Consider the following 23,787-nt stretch of genomic DNA (forward strand, 5'->3'; position numbering starts at 1 on the left):
GGAATGTATTAACGGGAGACATAAGAGAAAGAACAAGAGAGAAAATAGGGCCAAATATAGATGATGCGATTGAGTTGGATCCATCACCCAGTGTGTTAGAGGGATAAAAATGTACATCAGAGGACACACACACACACACACCCATACACATTCTCCATTGTCCCTTATCTATATGCCTGTCTTCATTTGCAGGGTATATTAGACATGCTGGTTCTGAGCCAGGCGGAGGGCAAAGACTTGATCATCCATGCTTTGAAGAACAATTTCGAAGCTGACGCCTATTTCGTTAAAGTGATGGGTAAGTGAATGATTTTGCAAAGTGTGCACTGTTAAGCCCTTCTCGTCTCACGCCTAAAAATTTTGGAGGGCCCACTTGGGAAGGCACTGCATCATACTCCACAGTAGTCCTCTTTGGCTCCTTCCACTAAGCTTTTCCCCCTCCATAAGTAAATCTAAATCCCAGTTTTTTTGGTTGACTTTACCTTTTTTAAGTTATAGGAGCCCGTCCCAGTCCGATGAGGGGTTTCTTCCCCACACCTAGAAATGTGATGTCAAAATATTTACATTTTTAACCACAAGCCACTCAGTTGTCATTAATGTTGACATTCACTTCCCTCACAAAGCAGCAGTAGTAAACGTATCCTCTCATTTGACACAGTTTCATGGTCAACCTCCTTCTGTTTCACTAGAAGGTGCTTGTATATTGACTTCAGCTTTGATATAATACAGAGCATGAGGACGCATAGATTCATAGCAGAGTGGAAGCAGAATAATTGGCCACAGTTTCAAAGAGAGCGCACTAAGGTTACTAGAAAGAAAACTGTAGACATAATAAAAGGGTTCTTAGTCTTGTTTTTGTGTTGTAAACCTGATTTCTGACTAAATTGTTTGTTTTTATGCATCACACATTACTACTTTAAGCATAAAAATGCCATGTTTGCCCGGAAATCATCTCATGACTAAGAATAACTGATCTGTGTTCTCATTATGTCCTTTATGACATTTGACAATACTTCTTTTATATAGAAAATAAACTCGCAGCAAGAGTTTTGTTCATGACAGTTATTCAAAGTTGCGCAAGTCACTCACGACTTTGGATAACCTGCTATTTCACTTCATTAGTATATGCCACTCTCTATTATCTTGTCATATAAAGTTAACAGTTCTTTCCTAAGTTCAAAACGTATCCATGTGTGCAGTGTGCTTTGTTAAATTTGTACTTTAAACCTGAGATTCACAAACAGTTCCCAAGTCGTTCTGGAATAGTTTCTATATTTTTGGCTCACCCTTTTTTTCCCCTCACTTAATAGATTGTGTTTCTTATTGTAACACCGTTTGAGTAAAATCCAAAACGTACTCTGTTTGAAGTCAGAATGTTCGCACAGCATTAGTACCTGGTGACATTTGAGGAAAGTAAAAATAGTTCCACTCTAGGGTGAGCCTTTGCACAGTTTAATCTGTCACTCTGCTCCGCTCATTAGTAGGAAAAGGAGCGTTGTTCATGCCTTTCTGTGTCAGCACACTTTGCAAACAGTTGTTTTTTTTTTCTTTGTCTGTCCTCTACCTGTAAGATCAAACATGAGAAATCCACACATAGATCACCACTGCACCACTGTCACTAAGACATATTCTCTAATAATGCACAATATGCCTGTATCTTCACAGTGACATTGTGTATCAGATTCATATACACACAGCTCTGATTTTTTTTGTGGTACATGCTTGTTGAGATATGTAGTCTAACATTAATGCCTTTCATTCATGTAAAATGCATATCAGGGTTGTTAGAGAGACACTAACAAGAAAAATATTACAAATGTGCTCTCACAAGTATCATTTTTAGCAGCTAAATGTGTACAAACCCTCAGGGTTACAGTCATGAATGAATAGGATTGAACTGGTTAGCATGAATATTAATACAGAACGGTATTTAGAAGGAAAAATGTTGGATACAGTGCAAAAAGAATTGACCGTCAAGTTGAGTAATGTTTACTTTATGTAGGTTGGAGCTGTGTCTGTGTACATTGGTGCCTGTCATAACTGTATGGTGCAGGACTGAGAAATGATACACCACAAGTGTCATTCACAGGGCAGGATGTCACACAGTGAGATCCCTCAGTGGGCGGTCTTTGATGTAGGGTAGATAGTGGCTGACTATTTTCTCAGGTTGATGAATGACATGCTACCATCCTGCTATGAAGTGGGAGGGGGCAGAGTGATGCTGATGGATGGCGCTACAATACTTATAATGACAGAACTGAAAAATTACACTGGGATTGGGAATTGACACCCTAAAATCGTTTATGAGAACTTTTCTTGGCCCACTTTGAAAAGTGGGGTTTCCAGGAGTTAGGTTCATGGAAAGTATCAATGAGAATTGTTTGTGGTAAATGAAGTAGAGCAGAATCCCTGAGTACAACTGATATCCTGACATGTTCAGTATTTAATAACAAAAATAATTGAATTGGTGCTTTGTGAAATTCTTGTTCGTCTCAAGATGAAGCCTTTCTTGACTGTGTTACCAAACCATGTTTTTCTCAGCTTTTATACACCAGTCAGTCATAACATTCTGACCACTGACAGGAGAAGTGGTAATAATTTTCATTATTTCATTACAATGGCACCTTTCACTGGGTTGGAGATATTAGGCAGCAAGAAAACACTGAGCTTTTGAAGCTGATGTGTTGGAAGCAGCAAAATGAGCAATGTAAGGAACTGAGTGTCATTGACAAGGGCCATTTTGTAATGGTGATGACTGGGTCAGAGCGTCTCCACAACTGCAGGTCTTGTGTGTTCCTGGTCCTGCAGTGGTTAGTACTATAGATGCTTGATTGGTTGAGATCTGGTTGTTGATCTTTAAACCGGGTATTAACCACTTTACTTTGGAAATGAACAACAAGATCTGGAGATGCAGAAAGTTGAGGCCATCATGTCATCATAACTGTCTCTCTCCGCAATCTGTTCACAGTCCTCTGTATCTTCAACAACACCAGACTGTAGTGATTTTTACCTCTTTTAATACTTTGTCATCTGGCTTTCAAAGATTAACGTGAAATGTGCCAAGACAGCAACCATTTTGGTGTTGGTGACATCTGTAACATGTAACAAGATATGCAGTCAAATGAGGTGTTTAACATAAAACTAAATGTTTCTTTACTGTTTCATACGTACTGTATCATACCACATTTCTTTTCATACAAGTCATCCTACATTTGTAAAAGGAAGAGTGAAATAGCTTCAGTTAGCCTGACAGCTTCTGTGTGTACATTTGTGTGTGACCTTGACACATCCTATTTCCTCTTGCTGTAACCTGAATTCCTGTTGTGCTGCTGCTCTTAACACCGCTGTTCTTTTTATTATCCGTGTCTTGTCACGCTGCAGCACATCACACAAAACACATGCAGATACACCTACACTGAAATGCCTGTTTTTTTTTTTTCCTCTCTGTCTATGCAAACATCGCCAGTCACTCCGCATCTTTACTTTATGCGGCTTAACTTATTACATTTTTGGTTGTAAATATTTCATACATGTTCACCGTTGCTTTCTCTTCATCTATCTGACTGCAGAGTAGCGCACAACACCAAGCCTCTGAAATAAAAATGTATCTGTCAACATTTCATTTCTCCTCATACTTTCCAAGATCCCCCTCCCTGCTTCGTTTTGGGCATCTGCGATAGCATAGCCGATAGCGTTACACTATAATAAGTATGTGAACTTTGTCATCAGCCTTGCCACAGTGTATCAGCCAGTGATGTGTGTGTGATCCAGCCCTCTGTTGGTTGAGGTGGAAGCCTGTTTTCTCAAGATGACATTCCTCTACCCTCCCCTGAGCATTATTAAACAGCACACCGATGGATTGACTTCGTGCCTGCTAGTGTTGTTGTCTGTGTGCGTTTGTGAACGAGACGTACAATCCCATGATGCACGCCGGCATCCCAAGATAAATCTATCACATGTTGGCCTCAGATAGCAGCCCTGCCATTCTGCTAGTCGGAGGCCCTGGATTCACGCTGCGCTTTGCACACTGAGATGACCCGACCCTGTAGTGGTTTGACATCTTATCCTCCTGTGCACCTGATGTACAATAGTTCACTCACTATGTATTCTATCAAGCCCCATACCTCCATAGCCAAAGGAACATATATATTATTTAAGAGCAGGGTGGAGGTTTTAGCGCTGCTGCAGGCCAGTGGAAAACTTGGCAGCTGAGATAATATTCTAAAAAATAAAAATCCTTGAAAGCTAAGTTTAGAGAAAAAATAAAACAAAACAAAAAAATAGCATATCAACTCCGTATGCCATTTTGTTTTGACAGTCTTTCAAGGAAGGTTCTACTCAAAATAGTGGGCTGCTGTGTAGTGTACTGTAGCAGGTCATGTTTCAGTTCAGTCTGAGTATCTTTTTCTTTCTCCTAACATTGTAAAATAATAAAAAATAAAACTTGCACATTAAAATCTGTTAGTTATGTTATAAAAATGGCCACACTTTATGGAAATCAGTTTTAGAAACAAGTACGAAATAAAAAAAAGTACAAACAATACGAAATAAAATTTGATGTGTTAACTTGTTTCAACTTTTATTTGACTGATTAATGCACAAACAAGAAATTTTCCATGTTTCCACGGACTCTTTTGTTGTATTTTACAAATTCAGATTTTGATGCCACGGTCAAAAAAAAATTGAGACAAAAGCATATGTATCACCTTAAAATAATCATTTAGGAACAAAGGCTACTAAGGGTTGCACTTTTGTAAGCAGAATTGTTGTTCATTTCTTCAGCTCACATGGCGGTATTCAACACAGATGCATGGCCAAAACCACTGGAGGGCTTGAAGGCCACGTGTATTCAGCAGCAGTTTCTATCCTTGGTGCTGAGGTTTCCTCAGACTCCTTGAATCCTTTCACAGTATCATTAATTGTAAATGGTCAAAGATCTTTCTTTGCAACTATACATAGAGAAATATTTTTTGAACTGATAGACACTTCTCCCAGGATGTTGGGTACTGAGCCATTGCCTGATGCTCCTGTCATGTGGAATATGATATGAACACTGTATATTCTACAACCTTCTGAGTCTAATTTTATGTCTGTCTCAACTTTTATTGAGTGTGTAAGAAATTAATATCTAAATATGTTTTTATTTACAAATTACAATTAAAGTGGTGAGTGAAGACAATCAGAAAAGAAAAGAAAATAAAGAGACAAAAGAAAATGTTTATTCATGAATTTGACACACATTTTTGACACACATGTTCTTTATCACTAGGAGAGGTTCAGTGCACAGTTTGATGGCTGAATTTCAATTTTTGAATTTGTTATAAATTTTTGAAAATTTCAACTTACACAATTTTTCCAACCGATGTCTCGGACATGATTTCGCCAGTTCTTTTCAAATTTTACACCCACGAGTTCTATACATGTGCCTTTCTCTCAATTTTTGCATTTGGTAAAAATTTTTGAAAAGTTTTTGAAAGGATTGAAAGTTAAGACTCAAAATGTATGAAGTGTTTTTTGTTCTCATTTTATTTAATTATAGATTTCAGTTTTTATTACATTTTTGAAAATGTTCCAAGTTTATTTGTAAATGGGGTTGTACTTATACAGGATGTTTTTCATAAATGTAACTCTTCACTCCATAAGATTAATAATGGTGGATGGGGGCGGCTATGACTCTGTCATGTGCTATTGTGTCCTTGGGCAAGACACTTCACTCTCCTTGCCTCCAGTGCTGCTACTCACACTGGTGTATGAATGTGTGTGAATGTTTGGTGTTGGTCGGAGGGGCCGTAGGCGCAAACTGGCAGCCATGCTTCCATCAGTCTGCCCCAGGGCAGCTGTGCCTACATGTGTAGTTTACCACCACCAGAGGGAGAATGTGAGAGCGAATAAATAATGGATCCACTCTACGCGCTTTGAGTATGCATTCATAGAAAATCTCTATATAAATCAAATCTATTATTATTATTATTATTATTATTATTATTATTATTATTATTATTATTATTATAAGGAAACCACACAAACCTGAGAGCTTTTATTTCTTTTATTCAGATTACCTCCGGACTTAATTGGCTTAAGCATTGTGTCTTGACCAACTCTAAATGTAAGTGTCATGAGATAACTTTTGTTACGATGTGGCACTATATAAATAAAATTTGATTGATTGGTTGACTCCCCAGATATCCACCAGACTTAGCATGTTGCTATAGACTGTATGGAGTCGGTCTGATACGATGACTAACGTGCCAGTCACAATAACTGCCACTTATGTGAAACTGACATTTGAATCGACTGCTGTGACAGTTTTACACAAACTGTTTTCACGAAAATAACTAAAAGAACAACTGGACTTATCTATTGAAAAGTAGGATGTGTTTGCTGCTTCTAATAATATTTTGGTGTCTAACCAACTGCATCCAGAGGTGTTTTGGTTTGCACTGGTTATACCCCTGGGAAATCAAAAACCTACATGTAAATGGCACAACCTCGGATTCAACTTGATTCCAGTTTCAAGACTTAATTGTCATTTTTGGGGAAAAACACCAACACAGTTATTACTAACCAAGATGTCACATAATCCTGCTCCCAGTGTCACTGTTTGCTCACTGTGGAATTATTTAAGGGACATAGTAAGGATGTGCATGACAAATTCTTGCAGAGCGCAAAGATGTAAGACACCATAAAGCACCAAGTGGTTGCAGGGTGGACAGATGGATGGGTGATTACTGCGATGGAAGAAGGAAATGGGAGAATTCATCGACTCCAAAATTAGAAAGAGGGATAAATTGGTGTGTGATGGGAAGGAGAAGGGGCGGGGGTATCTCTGCATGAGCTTGTCGAAGTGTGTGTTTGTGTGTGGGAATGAGATGAAGAGAGACTGACAGGCAGAACTGTATGAGTTGATTAGTTTCCTGCTCACTTATTAGGATGCAGATTAACTGCATTGAGCAACATCTGGGAGCTTTTCTCAGGCCCAAATACTCCCTTCTTCTCTCTCCACTCCTCACCTCCCCTTTCATCTCTTTCTTTCCCATCACTGCTCTTCTTCCCATATCCAGCTTTGTTCTTTCCTCTTTTCACACTCCCCCTCTCCTCTCTCATTCTCCTCTCTCCTTGCTCGTACCTCTCCTCCTGTCCTCACCTTCTTCTACCTCTCTTTTCTGCAAACATCTCGTTTCCTGTCCCCCTGCTTCCTCTCTGCACCGCTTAGTCTGTCAGTCAGAACTGTCCTTTATTCCCTCTTTTCATTTCATTCAAATGACAACGAGGGGAAATTTACATGAAGTCTTTCAGTGTGGTTCTGTCGTCCGGAGGAGGATTTGACTGGAGGCTGTATATTCAGATTGGTGTGAATACTTTTCTCTGTCTGCTGCAACACACAAAGAAGCCTGAGTGGGAGCGCCTGCTCTCATGTTTGTCAAATAACATGCTGCACCAGCTTATGCTGACAGTTGAAATTGTAATGGCTCCGCATTTAGTGTGACTGTACAAACAAGTGTTAAGAGTACACTACAGCCTACCTGTAGTGTATGAATTTCTTTTACAGAAAACAGAAATTCATATTTCTTGGTATAATCTATGCCAATTTTGCTTCCTTTATGATTTGCACCTGTATAGCTTGACTTCCAAAAGTCAAAATAACTTGTTTGTACCTCCTACCCAAAATTTGTACAAAAAGACTTGCATCCCCATTTCTTTCCTGCCAGTTTTCACACAAGCTCTAACAGCTCATGGTAACACTGGAAATCAATCAGTTGCTGATAGATTTTATAGAACAGAACATCAAGCTGATGCTATATGACCTGTAATTATGTTTATCTCCTCATCCCATAAATAACACAGCAGTGTTATGATTCCCACCGGCAGAGGGAGGGAGGGAGGTAGATGTAATATTTCCTCTGAAAAGCCAGGCTAAGTCAGTTTGAGGTTTCATCAAGTTCACTTTTATTATTGTAGACCACATCTGCTGAGAATCGTGGTAGCAGTAAGACGGACCAATTAGCAAATTATGGGAAGTAGTTTAGTAAATGAAAACAACAAGCAGCACCTAATTTAGAATTTCGCACCACATTTGATTTATGGGTCTGAAAAGTAATCTGATCACCTACAAATTAATTTTCCTCTGCAGCTGTCTGACAGTACCCCTAACCTAAGCAAATTTCCGCTTAGTCTTGCCCGACTACAGTAGGCTGAGGCAAGGTTCACAGACTGGCTTTGTAAGTCTGCCATTTATTAAAGATATTTGGATATTGAAATTTTTTACCTTTCATCAAAACCTAGACCTGTGTCTCTTGGGTCTCAGATTACTGTTGTATTTGCACAATAGAACATTGAACTGGGTAGCAATAAATATCTGCAGCACTTTGCAGATATGTTGTTTTAGCAAGTTTTAATTACCATGTATATGTATTCCATTCTCATAATATCAAGGCATATTCAAACATCCAATTTTTACAGATTGAGGCAAGTATTTAGTGTGACCTCTCTTTGTAACACAAAGAGAGGTCACACTAAATGTTGAGTTTTGTCTGTAGAGGTCATTTAGGTCTGATTTTGTGTGTGTGTGTGTGTGTGTGTGTGTTTTGTACACATTTTTGTGCACAAACACTGTGTGATAACATGTAAAAACAACAAATCTAAAGCTAGACTTGAATGAATAAAATGTAAATGTAAAAATAAGCAGTAATAACAACAACAACAACAGTAAATGCAATATAACGGATCACTAATAGATCATGTCTATTCACCGCTGAACTCAATAAACAGGCCCATGAATAATATGTAGCTAATGAAATGGGCAAGAAAGTACAGATATATTTGAATAGCTTTTCACATATAATTGAAAAAGGAGAAAAATCACATACCTTAATAAGACCTAGCGAATGATGCATTGTCTTGAAGTTATACAGAAACTGTCTCTCAAGAAGTTAATTATTAAGTTTTTCTTTTTCAAGCTCCAGTTTCTTGGGTTCTGCCTTTAGTTTCTCAGGCTTAGTGTCTGTATGGGTGACCTCTTTGTCAACAAGGATGTGCTGCAGCTCAGTGAAATCCCTCTTCCTTTATTTTGGGGCTGTGTGTTGATTTATTGTAGGATTCCTCCTCCATCATTGATTGTGTTGAGGGCCTTTCCTCTTCTCTCGGGAGGTTGTTTGAGTCTGTAAAATCATAACACTGGTCCACTATCACTTAAATGTAACAATGCACTAAAGCTGGACAAATAGAGTCATGTAGGGAGGCATTACTAATGTATGACCTACCACCCTGACATCCGACTGGGGTCACACTGTGATCAACGCTGCATCAGCCTGTCTCATCCTCTTCAACCGTAGGGATTGACAGCTCCAAATGGTCAGTTCTGCTTAAGCTGGTCAAAGTGAGAGACATCACAGAACATATCAACACAGATGTTTTAGGTGAAGAGTCTGCTCCATGAGTGAGTTTTTCAGAACAGATGAGTCTTTTTTAGCTTATGACAGGACACCCTCACACCTTTTTTCTGACCTTTTCAACAATCTGCAGTCCACCAGCAGATGTGAAGTTAATTTCACCAGTGAGCTTTTGTTTGTTTTTGCAGATTTTATCTTGTAAAAGATGAACTGCAAAACTGTGCAGCACTTCATCAGTCTAAAACTTGTGTAATTCCACCCCAAAGTTCTTTGAATTAAAAGAGGATGTTCTCTCTAGGTAGTTAGTCTGTGCCATTCTAATTGATGTGGCTAATTAATGTGGTGGTCACATTGCATTTGTAGTGTTCCTCCACAGTGAAACACAGTGGAAGCCACTGCCAGCTGTTCAGGGACAGTGAGCATACAACAACACCATAATGATGTTACCCAAAGTGAAGACTGAGCAGGGAAAGCTTCCTCTGGGATTTGAATCCCTGTGGCGGTGCAGTGCCTTGTCTTACTTACACTTCGACCAGACACGACAATAGCTGTTCAAGTATGTCTAATAGGGGCAAATAGGGATATTTTTTGTAGATTTTTGTTAAACACTTATGAGGCAGCTGGTTTAAGAGACAGCACCTCTATTAAATGTCATTTTATTGCAGAGCTTTCTATAAAATCCCATTGTTTCATGCTACGTGGGCTTTTATAGGATGATAAACAGAAGCTCAATAAATATGCACACCTACTACATTCACATTTGCAGTGCGTACAGTACATACTGTGCAGCAATGTTATCATCTTTTTATTTGGGATTATCTTGCTGTAAGTGGGTGATAATTTTTGCATTTCCTATTTAAGATCAGATGTCACTTCAGTGCATGTGTATGTTTCTATAAGTGCATGAGTTGCCCTGCAGTCAGCAAAAGTTGCCTGAGGACAATGAGAAGTGATGAGCATCGCAGAACAAATGCCGTTTAGCTGTCACATTGTTGTGCTTGTTGTGTCAGTGTGTTTGTGGGTGTAGTGCATGTCTGCTCGGCTTTCGTTGACTTGCACTTGAAGCTACTAGTGCTGACACAGCATGTCATGTTGCCACATCAGAGTCTTCTCACTGCATTTTGCTCCATCCAATTTGTGTCTTAGCATTGGCATGAGCGTTTGATATCAGCTGACCTGACAGCTTGGCATTGCGACCGGTGTATATGGTTACCATGGTGCCCTGACGTTTCTTTTTATAGAGTACCAATGAAGAGGCAATTACTGTGCATGTGCAGCTCCAACCTTTGTGTTGCACACAAGCCACATGTCAAATAGTGTAGAGAGCTGTAACAGAGGTTAACATAGATGCTAGTAGGTGCAGAAGGTGTCTTGTGATATAAGACACTGACTGTTTCTCGTTATGCTTAAAGGTCTCCTTGGCCCCCCTTATCCTCATGTCTTAGTCCCTCCTGTTTAAGGGAGAGAAGCAAGAAAGAAAACTGGATGCTGTTATTCAGCTTCACCTGTCTTGTGTTGGAGTTTGGAGTTTGGATTTTGTATTTCGGTACAAGTTCAGTAATAAGAGCAATAATATGCTGCCGAGACAAAAAAAAAGTCACTCATCATTTTGTTCCGCACCTTTTGCTTTGATTACAGGACACATTCACAATGGCATCTCATGAAATAATTATCACAATAAATGTTGCATTATTTATTTCCATACAGAGTTACATTTATTTTTTACCAACATCCTGTGTAGATGACGGGAGAATTGGAGCACTGTGGACATCACCAGTATTCTCAATGGAGTTTAGGTCTGGACTCTTTTGTAAAATGATGTTTCATGCTCCCTTGTAGCACTTTCACAATCTGATACTGATGAACCCGGTGTAGTCATGTTGGAATATGCCTGTGTCATCAACAAAGAAAAAATCCACTGATATTCAAATCTGGTCATTCAGTACATTCAGGTGACCTCAATTTTTGGGCAAATAATGCTGCTGAACCTAGACCTGAGCAACTGAATAACACTACCCACTCAGACTTGTACTGTAGGCACTAGGCATGAAGGGTAATCACAATCAATTCGATCCTCTTCTCTTCTGACCCTGATGCATCCATCACTCTGGAACAGGGTAAATCTGGACTCATCAGACCACATGACCTTTTTCCATTGAAACACAGTCCAGTGGAATGATATGATATACTGATGTGAGAGGCTACACACTGCATTGGTTAGGATTAAAGAACACTCTCACCTGTTTGTTTAGCTAAATCCAGGTGGCAGTGGTTTATGGCCAAGCATTGTTGTCATGGCTGAAATGACTGGATTGAGTGTTTGTTTGTTTTTTTTGTTTGTTTTTTAGGTTTGTTTTGTCACAGTGTGAAAGTTGGAGGGGTTGAGTCAATTTGGCTACACTTCAGTATAAAACTTCATTGATTCTGTGATTTAATTTCAGGCCAGTTAGCAGCATCCAAACAGATTTCTCATACCCAGGTGGTGTCAGTTCAGTAAAATAGAATGATAGTTTTATTTACCCTCATTCTTTCCTCCTTCCTCAATCCTGACTTCTGTAATTAGTAATGAGTGAACAAATACATCCTCATATGATGCTGGACCAGAAACAATTACCGAAACAATTAATTAAGTATCAAGAACAGAAATAGAAATAATTACTTTGATGGAAGTGACTCAGAATTGTGTGTGTGTGTGTGTGTGTGTGTGTGTGTGTGTGTGTTCACAAATGGTGGTACTGAAGTGAATTACCTATTAAATTACCCTCCTGCACTGTATGCACTAGGGCTATTTTTTTTGTCTGGTAGGTCAAAAGGCAAACCACAGAAATGTACCAACCATTACATAGGTTGTATTTGATATAGATTTTTTATTAGAACTGTGTGAGAATATATTAGAATGTGCCAAACAGTGATTAATGCATTTTAAAGCAATAACCTTTTATAATAAATTGACTGAAATCCCAGAGGATAAGGTGCCCTTTTTGCACTTTAAGAAAGATACCAATCCACATCCACCTTTGCTTATTGCAAGAAATCCACACTTCAAATCCACAGTCAGACAGCTTAGACAAAGCTGAGCTGAAATGTTGTTAAATATAAGTGGGTCGAGATTTAAGTGAGAAAACATTTTTTTCTGAAAAGGGGAAAGGGTCATTATATGTGAGATACACAGTCACACTTATGGATAGGTTTGGAAGCTGAATGTATAGGTCACCCATTCCCCACTTTTCTGCAATATTTGATATTGTATTGTAGGTTTATATACTGTACACTGTTGGCTATAAGCTCCTGAGCAGTTACAGCAATAACAGTAAAGCACAGCACACTAATGAATTAGAGCTTAGTGAGTGGAAAAGATCTGACTTCTGGTGTCAAAGTGCACAAAGGGGAAGCAGGGATTAAAAACCACATAGCCTCCCTTATCCTCTGTGATGATGGAACAACCCCTCAATGTCAGCTCTCCATTTTAACCTTGAACAAAAGATGTTTTTGTTTCAACACCGTAATATTGTTACTTATTTGGCAAAAATGTCAATTCTGAATGGAAATGGAAATTTTTCACAGACATTTTTTTTTTTCCCACTAACAGAACTTCCAGCCCAATCTACAATACATGGTGGTTGTTACAAGAGCATTATGAAAGTGTTTATGGTTAGGTATAGTTAGGCTAGGATAGAGTTAAAGAAAGATTCCAGTATTTGATTAACACTGACAAAGGTCACATAGATGTCATTTTAATGCCTAAGCAAAAAACACCTACAAGAGTTGGAGGGAGCAGGATTTCATATACCTCCCAGACTGACTGTTGAGGAATGACAAAACAAAGTACATCCTTCATTTACAAATTATGTTTCCTTGCAACAAAATTAAGGCACTTATTGCCTTTCTATAAACCATAATGAGTACGCGATTTTGGCTTTTGATAGTAGCAATTCATTTGTTTGGCATTTTCAGAACAAAGCCATCAGCAAACAGTGATAGCTCTGATCATACGATTCATACGTGTCAGTTATTTCCTCCTCACAAAACCAATAGCATCTGATTTAATTTCTCAAACATCTCTCAGGCATTCTGGTTATTAGTTAGAACAAATGTTTTTCCTCACAGCCTGTGATTGGTGCATTATTAAAATTTAATGAAGCAAAAACAGTTGGACAGATAATTGGAAGGCACTAGTTAAACACTGACCAGTTAAGTTCTTCCTTGGTTACATAGTTATCTTATGATTATTCATCAGTAATTAAAGAACCACACAACAGCCTAATTGGTCCAGTTGTACTAGTTTTTCTGCAGTTGCTTGGGATATATTAAACACTTTGCCTCATTACTAAGATTTAATAATAATTCTTGTTCAACCACTTTTTAAACCCCCCTTAAGATTTAACTACTTTTAACCACTTAACCACAGCATGGTCCAAAGCCTCTTGATCTCTCTCACGAGGCTTTGAAAACTATCCTCCTGTTTCATTGCATTTGATAACACTATGCAGACAGGATTTGTTTTCCCATGCATGCACTGACAGGCTACATCTGTTTTTCTTAGTTTCACGATCACATGCTAACGCATACAGTATTCCCATGCAGACTGATTGTTATTCGCTATCAGGCTTAAAACCATACCAGAGTGGGCCAAAAAATGGTTTGTTGTGTTGCTGATGAAAACGCATGTACACAGTCCCACACGGAGAACACACACCAGTTCATCCTTCACTTGATTAGGTTAGTCCGTCGAAGGAGCCACCATCAGTCTTAATATTAAACTGGAAAATAGGGTAGCTCAATCCCATAGAGGCAGTACTATATCTGTGTGAGGGAGGTAGAGGGACTTTTTTTTTAACTGGCAAGAGACAAAATCTGTTCCCCACAGGACATGCAAGAGCTATTCCAGGGATCTTGTTTTGTCCATGGAGGAGCTGTTATGTGCTTGTCTACCAGGTATTGAAGTATGATGAACAAAGCGGCCTCGCAGAAGAAATACTAGATGTGAGCTTCCCCTGTCTCCGAAGCGTGTAGTGACAGCTGCGTACACACCAATACCCAGCCCGACACAGACTCATCTACTTCCTGGAGCGATGGCGTACCCATTGAGTTGTGAAGGACTTCTGCATTCATGCTGTGTCTCTTCTGCCTTTCCCTCTCTTTCCGCCCATGCATCAGCAACTCCACATTACGAAATTTACAACGTAGCATGTGTGTGTTCTGTTCTCTGATTAAATTTACTAATATGCCTCATTTCACACATATTGGAGTTTCAGTGCAGGAGTAAAGTCCACTAATTAAAAGCGGCTTTTTTTATTTTCATATGGACATAAAACGCAGAGGAAAAAAAAACAGAAAAGACACAAAAATCCATCGTCAAAACACTCTTTGGCTTGTGCATATTTTCCTCTCGGATACTTTCATTTAAATTGACAGGAAACACCATGTCTGACATGTCTGCTAATTAAACAGTATTCAGATAATCAGTTTCCAGCAGGGTTCTATTCCACCTGTCTCGTCTCTTTGTAATTTTATACATCAACATCTTTCTCCTTCAGGTATTTTTGCCTGGTTTTACCTACTTCAGCTTTGTTAATGAACCTCTTCACGTCACATGCAAAAGAGAGGAAAACTCTGAAGTGAAATAGATGAGATGAGATGAGATGACATGAAATACACTTTATGGTCTCCTCAGGGAAATTTGGATTGGGCAGTAATGGTACCTACACACACAACAACATAGTGCAAATCCACACAACACAATGATACTTGAATATAGTCTTGAGCACAGGATGAATGCTGCCCGAATAAGCTTGATTATTTTGGTCACGCAGTTGTAGGATTAGCATTTTTCTCCTTTCTGCGATCTGCATGTTAGCGCTTTCAAAGTCCCCCTTCCAACATGAAAGAACAGTAATCTCCATGCTACAACTACACCCTGAGACACACATCTTATTATGTGGCATTCTTTTGTAGGGATTTAGTCATTTTATTAGCACAACATACTTCTCTTGCACATATTCCACCAAAACAACTCTTCTCCTGACACTATTTTTGCAAAGAGGTTCTCCAAGCATCCTGTTGTCAACCCCAACTAGGAATGTGATTCATTTAAAGAGCTGGGTCAAACAACCCAGAGATCTTTTACCTTTATTCCAGAATGATAGTGGATAGTGCCATACTTATCTTTAGTACAGTTAGAATCCTAATAAGATGTGGATATGGGCCTGGCTATGCCAACCTTGTGACACAATCAAGTACCGGTTTCCTCTTGTGTATGTCAGTCATATAACATGTTGATTTTGTTTTCTGTGCCCATGTTAAGAGATTAGAGCAGCTACACAGGTTGCACATGAAGTTCATGTCAGAAGAGGAAGTTACATATCTGTCATGACACCTGGAAAACACTGCCCGCATCACATCATGGTATCTTACTCATTGTACTTCGATAAGCTGCTTGAGTGCATGTTTTTACACCCCCTGGTACAAACTAAATTAACTACCAGTTGATAACAAATTTTAAAGGATATAAATGGTACATAAAAAGTACAAAACAATCTCAGATCTCCTGGACTACATGCTACTTGTGTAAGGGCTGAAGTAGTTGTCAATGTGATATTTTCTAATATGTGGAAATTTGTTTAGACTACAGAAAACAGTACAGTAATCTTGTCTCTTTAGACTATATATAGCCTAATTAATGACCAAAGGAACAATGACATCAACAATTGGCTTCTGTACTCCTAGTTTCTGATTTGACTGTTTTCATGTTGACTTTGAGGAGCTGGAATTGACAATAGTTTGACAAAGGATGAGGAACTAAGAGAAATACAGGGGTCAGAGGTGACCTAATGCTAAGCACATTAGCTGACTTGGTTAGTAATTTAGTTAGATGGAGGAAAGTTAATGGACGGAGGAATGACGACATCTGCATTTGGCTTCTGTGCTCCTAGTTTCTGATTTGACCATTTTCATGTTGACTTTGAGGAGCTTGAATTGACCATAGTTTGACAAAGGATGAGGAACTAAGGGAAGTACAGGGGTCAGAGGTGACTTAAAGCTAAGCACGTCAGCTGACCTGGTTAAATTGAAAAACTTCATCAAGCACTGTGTAACAAAGGCATTTCATGGTCTTGTTAGTGGAACCTATTAACCCCAACTACAATGGAGCTGTCTGGACAACATGTGTTTTTAAACCCAAGCTCCAGAAGTCTGACTTCAAAGCATTATAAATTTTTATCTTTTTAATGCAGGAAATTTTTGAAGATGAGAGTCTGGATAAAATGGATGACAATAGAATGAGGCCTGGATAAAAACTATTGTCATCATATTTTACAAAGAAGTTCAGTTTAAGTCTACAGGGGCCTGAGCTTTTGGGAGCATAATATATCGGCTGTCAGCTGTTTTACAATTTTAAGATACTTCTGCATTGGATTCATTTTGTAGCAGAGGTCCTTGTCCATTGGTTGCCTCTGTAGGTTTAATATATTACTTCTTTTGAGATGACAGCTGTATGCTACTGGTGCTGTGGCTTTTGATTCTTGCTACAGTGTTTGTTGTATGTCCTATATTGTCGATCCACATAATCCCAAATGAGTCACACTTCAAACAAGTAACAGTCTAATCCCTTTACTTTATTGATTTACAGTGTCAGTCACGGTGGTGCCGGTAGTCTGACCCCAAACAACATGAAATTCAAACAAGCATCATATAATCCCCTGTCTATGGTTTATTGATCATTTCTGTCCTTCATAGATGACTTTGGTGCAAACCATGTGATGTGTTGATCTGGTGTTAGACAAAGTTGATGAGCAGTATAATTAAACGAGATTTTCAGTCCATTTTGATGCCACAGCGGCCAAATAACTTCAAACAACTTCATCAAGTTGACTCAACCTCTGGGCCTTGTTATTTGACCATTAACATGCTTTCGGTCAGTAAATGTGTTTACACTCACAGCAGTATCCCTCTCATGAGTCTTCATTTTTAGAACTTTTGTATAATATAAACAGACTTCTTACTGCTCAGTATTGTACAGGTTTATGAAAACATTATGCTGCAAGAAAACAATGACCATTTTCACAAATACACCTTCAAAAGCCACATTCAGTGACACAAAACATAGGCCTTGAAGTGAGGATTAAACTTTTTTTCTGTTTATTAAGGGTGTTGAGTAGCAGCATAAATGTAATGTGGTCAGTTATGGTCAAGGAACACTTGTTTGTCTTTGATGGGTGCTCCATCTGAATTCTGCTTGCGGCTCATACTTAATAAGCCTGTGAACTTCAAAGCAGTAAATCTGTCTTTGCCACACGTATGCAATTTCTTTTTAAATCAAAGCTTAAAAGGGGGAAAAGAATCCCTTGTTTATACTCACAGAGTGATAGGAGAGGGCTGCCATGTAGAGGGATCAGAGTCCAACCAAATGGTGCAATGCGGTCTTTAGCCGAGGACGACCACTACATTTGTATGCAGTACTAGCATAAATGGTCACACTTTGTTCTCATAATATAGAGCTGTCAATTTATCAATAAGTGCAGTTAAAATGTTTGCCAGAGAGTTTCAGGCATTGCATGTGCTTAATTTTAGTGTTGTTGTCAAACATAAGGCCCATGGGCCAAAACCAGCTAGTCAAGCGGGCCAGTCCAGCCTATGGGATGAATTGCAGAAATGCAGAAATTACACTGAGATATTAACAGTCAAGACTGTTTATTTTAGTTCTGGGGGCACATACAGACCAATTCTATCAGAAGTTGGTCAAAGCAGTGAAATGCTATCTTGATAACCTAGAAATAATGACAATTCCATTTTTTTCTGTTTTAGTGTAAAAAAAAAAAAAAAGCTAAATTACATAAAAATGTTTACATTTACAAACTATCGTTTCACGAAAATGTCAATAATCTGAACAAATATTAACAACCTGAAATGTCTTAAGAGAAGTAACTGCCATTTTAGCAATATTCTAATTGCCACTAAATGTAGATCTGTAAGTTGTAATGCACATGTGTAAGCGATAGGCTGATAATATTGATAATATTGTAAAAAAAAAAAATTGCACTTATTTTTCTTAAGACATTTCAAGTTTGTGTTATTTGCATTTCTTTAAAGGATACTTTGTAGGTGTAAACGTTTCCATAATGTAATTTTACTTTTTTCACTCTAAAACATATTTTAGAGTTAATATAATTTATTTATAGTTTGTTCTGTTATTATTTTACTGGTAAGATCAAATTGGGCTGTACATGGCTCCTGAGCTAAAATGAGTATGACACTCCTAAATTACAGGGGAGAGGAGCCATGGGTCAGTATGTCTTCTAATCCATTTTAAAATGAATTTTCTCCTACAACCTTGGTAGAAAAGTTAATTCATGCTCCCCATCAGCAACTATCCTGCTGAAATTGTGTGTGAGAATATGAAGTTGGGAAATATAAAGCTGTCTTTTGGCTTGAATGCATTAACGATATCAGCACGCAGCAGGCGCATACGATCAGTCTTTATTTTAGTGATACATCAGTCTGATGTACACCAAGTCTGACTTTTGTTACAGATGTCAGTCTCCTTAGAACAGGCTGTCCTGTGTTCACTGTTACTGTGGTGTATCAGGCAAAAAAAAAACAAACCCACTGCCCGCTGCACACAGGTTGTTTCAGTTGTTTATTTCTATTCATCACACTGCTGGGATCAGCTCCAGGCTCCGCACGACCCTGCAAGGATAAGCAAGTATAGATAATGGCTGGATGGGTGGAATGGATGGTATTTTTAATCATTTCTTTTGTTTTTCCTGCCAATATAGGCTTCATCTACCCACACTGAAGGTTGCAGGATATAGATATACTTCACAAGAGCACATATAACAACATAAACATTTATATCATTTGAAAGGCTGCTTTTGCATTAAAAAATACATTTGGAGTGGGTACTGTATTGACATAAATGCATCACAAATATGGTACGAAATGATACATTTTAAGTATTCATTGCTAGCTTGTACCCTGAGTTCCCCTTCTGGAAGTTGATGAGGAGTGCGGGGTTTTGTCTGTGGAGGCATAACAAGGCCAGAAGGTGCTTCGGTTTTCTGCATACATATTTTGAAGATGTGGTAAACTGCTCTGTTGACATAGGAGCATTCATACCTAGATTTAATGATATCAACTCAATCAAGTGCAAACAGTTGATATAAACACATATAAATAATTTGTCATTAAACCAATTACTGATTATGAACAAGATCTAAATAAATAATTTATCACATTCTCATTGAGCGTGATAAATAAAAACAGATGTCCATTTAAGTTAATTTCTTTTCCAGTCAATCTAGGCTTTATTTGCCCACACTGAAAGTTCCAGACTATGCATACACTTAATTCAAGCAACTGTATAAAGAACTATGTAATTTGACTGTTCTTGCATCACATGTGAGAAATAAACCATCCAGAAAGGGTTCATACATTGGCATCAGTGCATCTCAAATAAGGTGTGAAAAGATTAATTTGTCTTTAACAAGAGAAATACACAGAAATGCATCAATGTCCTCCACTGTGTTAAAATCTTTTTTTTTTTTTTTTTTTTTTAATTACTGCTTAATGTTTTTAAAAGAAGAAACCTGAGTAAATTGGGCATTATTGAGATGAACAATTGGGGAACTGCACAATGGACACAAAACATGAAGAATGAATGGTGAATATGCAACAAGGAATAGTTTAGATTTAGGAGTGTGAACATACTGTACAATGATATGAATTGTAACAGTACAAACTTTTCAGGTTAAATATGGGGGTGGGGAAAGGGTGGAAAAAGTACCCAGATCTTTTGCTCAAGTAAAATGACTAATATTACACTGTGGAAACTGCAATAAAAAGTAAAATTAGTGAGGTTTTATCAGAAAAATGTGCTTAAAATATGAAAAAAGTAAGTCATTGTGCAGTAAAATGATCCCTGTCTGTGTTTTGCTGTTATATAGTCTTTGTTTTTGGAGTCATATTACTGATGCATCATTGTATTTTTCATTTTTGCCAATTTAATATGCAGCAATGTATCATATTCTTTGACATTGCTGTCCTCTGAGAACCACATATCTTTAAAAGTCAACAAAGCTGTTTGTGACTATGCATTTTCCTGCAAATTTAAGAAGGTTTTTAAAGAATGTATTTATCTTAAGAAGCTGGAGAATATTTTCAGGCAGTTCAGGAGCACTTCATCCTTCAGTGTAGCATAAACACTCAAAAGCCTCGTCTTTATAGATACGTTGTTTTTTACTGGGCGGGAAGGGATTGAAATACTGTAATCTGAAAAGTAACTAAAGCTGTCACACAAATATGGAGGGAAAAATCCAATATTTATCTCTGAGATGTGGTAGTGAAGTTATTTGAAATGGAAATACTCCAGTGAAGTACAAGAATGTCATATTTGTGCTTCGGTATAGTCCATGAGTATAAGTACTTATTTGCATTTCACCACTGGTAGACGGTGTGTTTATGATGGCTGACTTGGGTTTATATCGACCCGCCGTCTATATGATTCATCCAGGGCCACTGCAGTGATTCCTTTGAATATGTGCATGTAAATTTAGTTGCTGTTCACTCCGGCACTGGGTTCAGACCTTATTAACAGAGGATTGGGCTCCAGTGTGACTTCATCAGGCAAATCAAGGCAACCCAGACCCAGGACCTTATTAGTATGCTAATAAAGTCACTTCTCTAATGACTGATTAGCAATTCAGCAGATTTTGTCCTCGCTTCGCTTGTACACACAAATAAGTGAAATAAGCTCTTAGCGCGCACATATATACATGCACACACAGTGTAATGGTTTGCGTGTTTATTTTTTATGTTCCTTATTGGTGGTAGTTTATTTCTGGACACTCCACACATCTACCTTGCATGTGATGATTAAACTATGTGGAATATAATATAGTTTTAATACACAATAAATGCCTTTGTTTGGACATTCAGACAGAATAAATGAATCACAGTGTAAACAGTTTCTTTCATTGGTCCAGTTTAATGTTTGACATTAACCCTCAGGGTAGAGCAACAGATGACACTTGTTCTGCAGCATACTCTGCTTTAAATATACATGTGTTGCATAACATGTCTGACTGTGTCGTCTCTGTCTTCCTCAGTTCTCAGCGGACTCTGCTCCAATGATTGTCCTGAAGGAGTCAAGGTAAAAACCCCATTGTTTTCTCTCATTGTTTGTCTGCTGTGTGAGTAATGAGTGTTGTGTAAGGAAATGATTTTTAATGGAAATAATGTGTAAATAACGTAAGCAAAAGAAAGGGAAAAATGCATCCACAATGCCAATCTTGCCAAACTTTACATCTGTAAGGGTTGACTTTATATTTAGGAAATTAGAGAAGGTTTTAGCCATAGGGCCACATAAGCTCCTTACATATAAAGCTCCTGTATTTTACTAAAAACTGAAAAAAGGGAAAAACAAGAATAATGGTAAACCCAAAAAACTGATCCATTTATGCATTGCCAGATTCTCACCTAGTCATACCCATTCGTCCTTAATGGATCGAACAGACCTTCATAATGCAACTCAGTAACCCACGATGCCACACTGCATTACATGCTCCTATTTGTGGATGGTGTTTCAAAAAGCATCAGTGTGAGAGCAGAATTCAAGGGCAAACAACTGCCAGGTGCACCTGTTTTCCAGCTCCTGACCTTGGTAAATATACTTAGTTGTTTCCTGTTGTTTGCAATTATTCAGGGACATTTGGCTTTTGACTGTGTGGCAGTACGTACTAATAACTTCATAATAACAGCTGGTATTCATTCCCAACTTTTACCCTGAGGTCCCCTTCTGGGAGTTTATGAAGAGAATAGGGGCTCTTGTCTGTGGAGGTTTACCAAGGCCAGAAAGGGTTTGAGTTTTCTGTAGATATACTTTCAAGTTGTAAACTACTTGGGGAAAAGTGCCAGCATTGAGACCCACCTTGAAATGAGTAGACAGATAAAATGTCTTAACTCAGAACAGTGAAATTAATTAGGTAACATTTAATATCAATATGCCTTCACAGCAGTGCGTGCTATGCCTCTTGGCGATGTCACTCTCAGTTTATAGAGCAATTTCAATGTATTAATCTGGAAAAGCTAATGTCTTATGATCTGGTGTAGGTGGACAGAGACGTGTGATAGAACTGACGCAGGCAGCCTCACTCCTTATACAACCTTTCACTATTGCAAAGCGCTTTGCAAAACACATTAGCTTTGACATCAGCAAGAGGCTGCTGGTATTAGAGTTGTTTTGCTTCTCCGTCTGTCTACTTCCACCCGCTTGTTGTCTAACTGAAAGGTATGATGAACGCTGCAGACGAGTGGAGCTCGCGGCTGTTTCTATACTCCTCTCCTCTGTCATCCATCAGCCGTTCTATCTTTTCCTTTCACTCTCTGGCTCTTCTTCTTCTTAGTCACACCTCTCTTCTTCTGTCTTTCATTCAGCCCACTAGTCTGCTTGTCTGTGGCTTTCTCATCTCCGTTTCTGTGCCTTTTTTTTTTTTTTTTTTAATCTCATTTCTATTCCTCCCTCACCCAACTGCAGTGTGTCACCGGATAAAAAGGCCGGGTCTCTTCTGCCATGCGTATATTTTTCAGTGTGTAACCGGCGCGTGATTAGCTGATGTAAAGTGAGGGATGGCTCGACAGACCTCTTCATTAGTTGTCATCCTTTCATAATGAAGAGATAAGACAACCCTGTGTATCCACCCACGCAGAAGCACAAGCACACAACCGTCATTCTCATTTATGCTCAGTCAGATTCAAGCCAGCTGGGTCAGGCGTTTTTCTCGTCACCTAGTGAAAATAATACTCAAAAACTGCTCAAGGTTGCCGCGGTGACAACATGCCTGTCAGTGTTTCTGCCCGCGCTGTTTCATGTATCTCCCTTTCAACCTTCCCCGTTTGTTTGTCCCCGTCCTCCCCCACTCTCACTGATGGGCAGCTGGTGTGAAAACTTATTTGCTAAATGTCAGAATCACTCAGTTTATTTCATTTTGTGTTTACATGTGTGTGTTTGTTGCAGCCGTTTGGTGTTAACCAGCCCGGTCCATATGTCATGTACACTACGGTGGATTCCAATGGGTACCTGAAAAACGCCTCTGGTGAGTTGCCTCAAGTGGATGCGTCCGTTCTTTGTCTTTTTGTTTCTAGGATCTTTCCTTTCTGATCTTTCCATCCTTGTTGGTTACTTTGCAGAGATAACCTCTCAATCAAACAAAATGTCTGCCATTGTGCTTCTTTATGCATCTTTCTTTGGGTCTTTCTTTGTGTCTTTTCACACTTCTATCACTGCATATGCTAAACTACCCACTTCGGTGACAGAGAATAGCAGGAGGAGCATTTATTTTTCTAAAAATGTTCCTGCTTGAGCTTTCATACATCCACGTCAGGTTTATTAATAACTTACCCCCTA

At 38.6% G+C, this 23,787-nt stretch overlaps 1 protein-coding gene across 2 annotated transcripts in view; it reads left to right on the forward strand.

The window, feature by feature from the left end:
• Window positions 1–23,787, forward strand: part of itfg1 (integrin alpha FG-GAP repeat containing 1) — a 177,823-nt gene that overhangs the window by 110,787 nt on the left and 43,249 nt on the right. For both annotated transcript variants that reach the window (XM_030161084.1, XM_030161093.1), the window contains exons 12-14: window positions 193–298; window positions 21,491–21,534; window positions 23,398–23,476. In XM_030161084.1, the coding sequence (XP_030016944.1) occupies window positions 193–298; window positions 21,491–21,534; window positions 23,398–23,476 (229 nt within the window). The remainder of the gene's footprint in view (window positions 1–192; window positions 299–21,490; window positions 21,535–23,397; window positions 23,477–23,787) is intronic.

The sequence above is a fragment of the Sphaeramia orbicularis genome, chromosome 3 (genome assembly GCF_902148855.1).
Source record: "Sphaeramia orbicularis chromosome 3, fSphaOr1.1, whole genome shotgun sequence".
Classification (NCBI taxonomy): Eukaryota; Metazoa; Chordata; class Actinopteri; order Kurtiformes; family Apogonidae; genus Sphaeramia; species Sphaeramia orbicularis.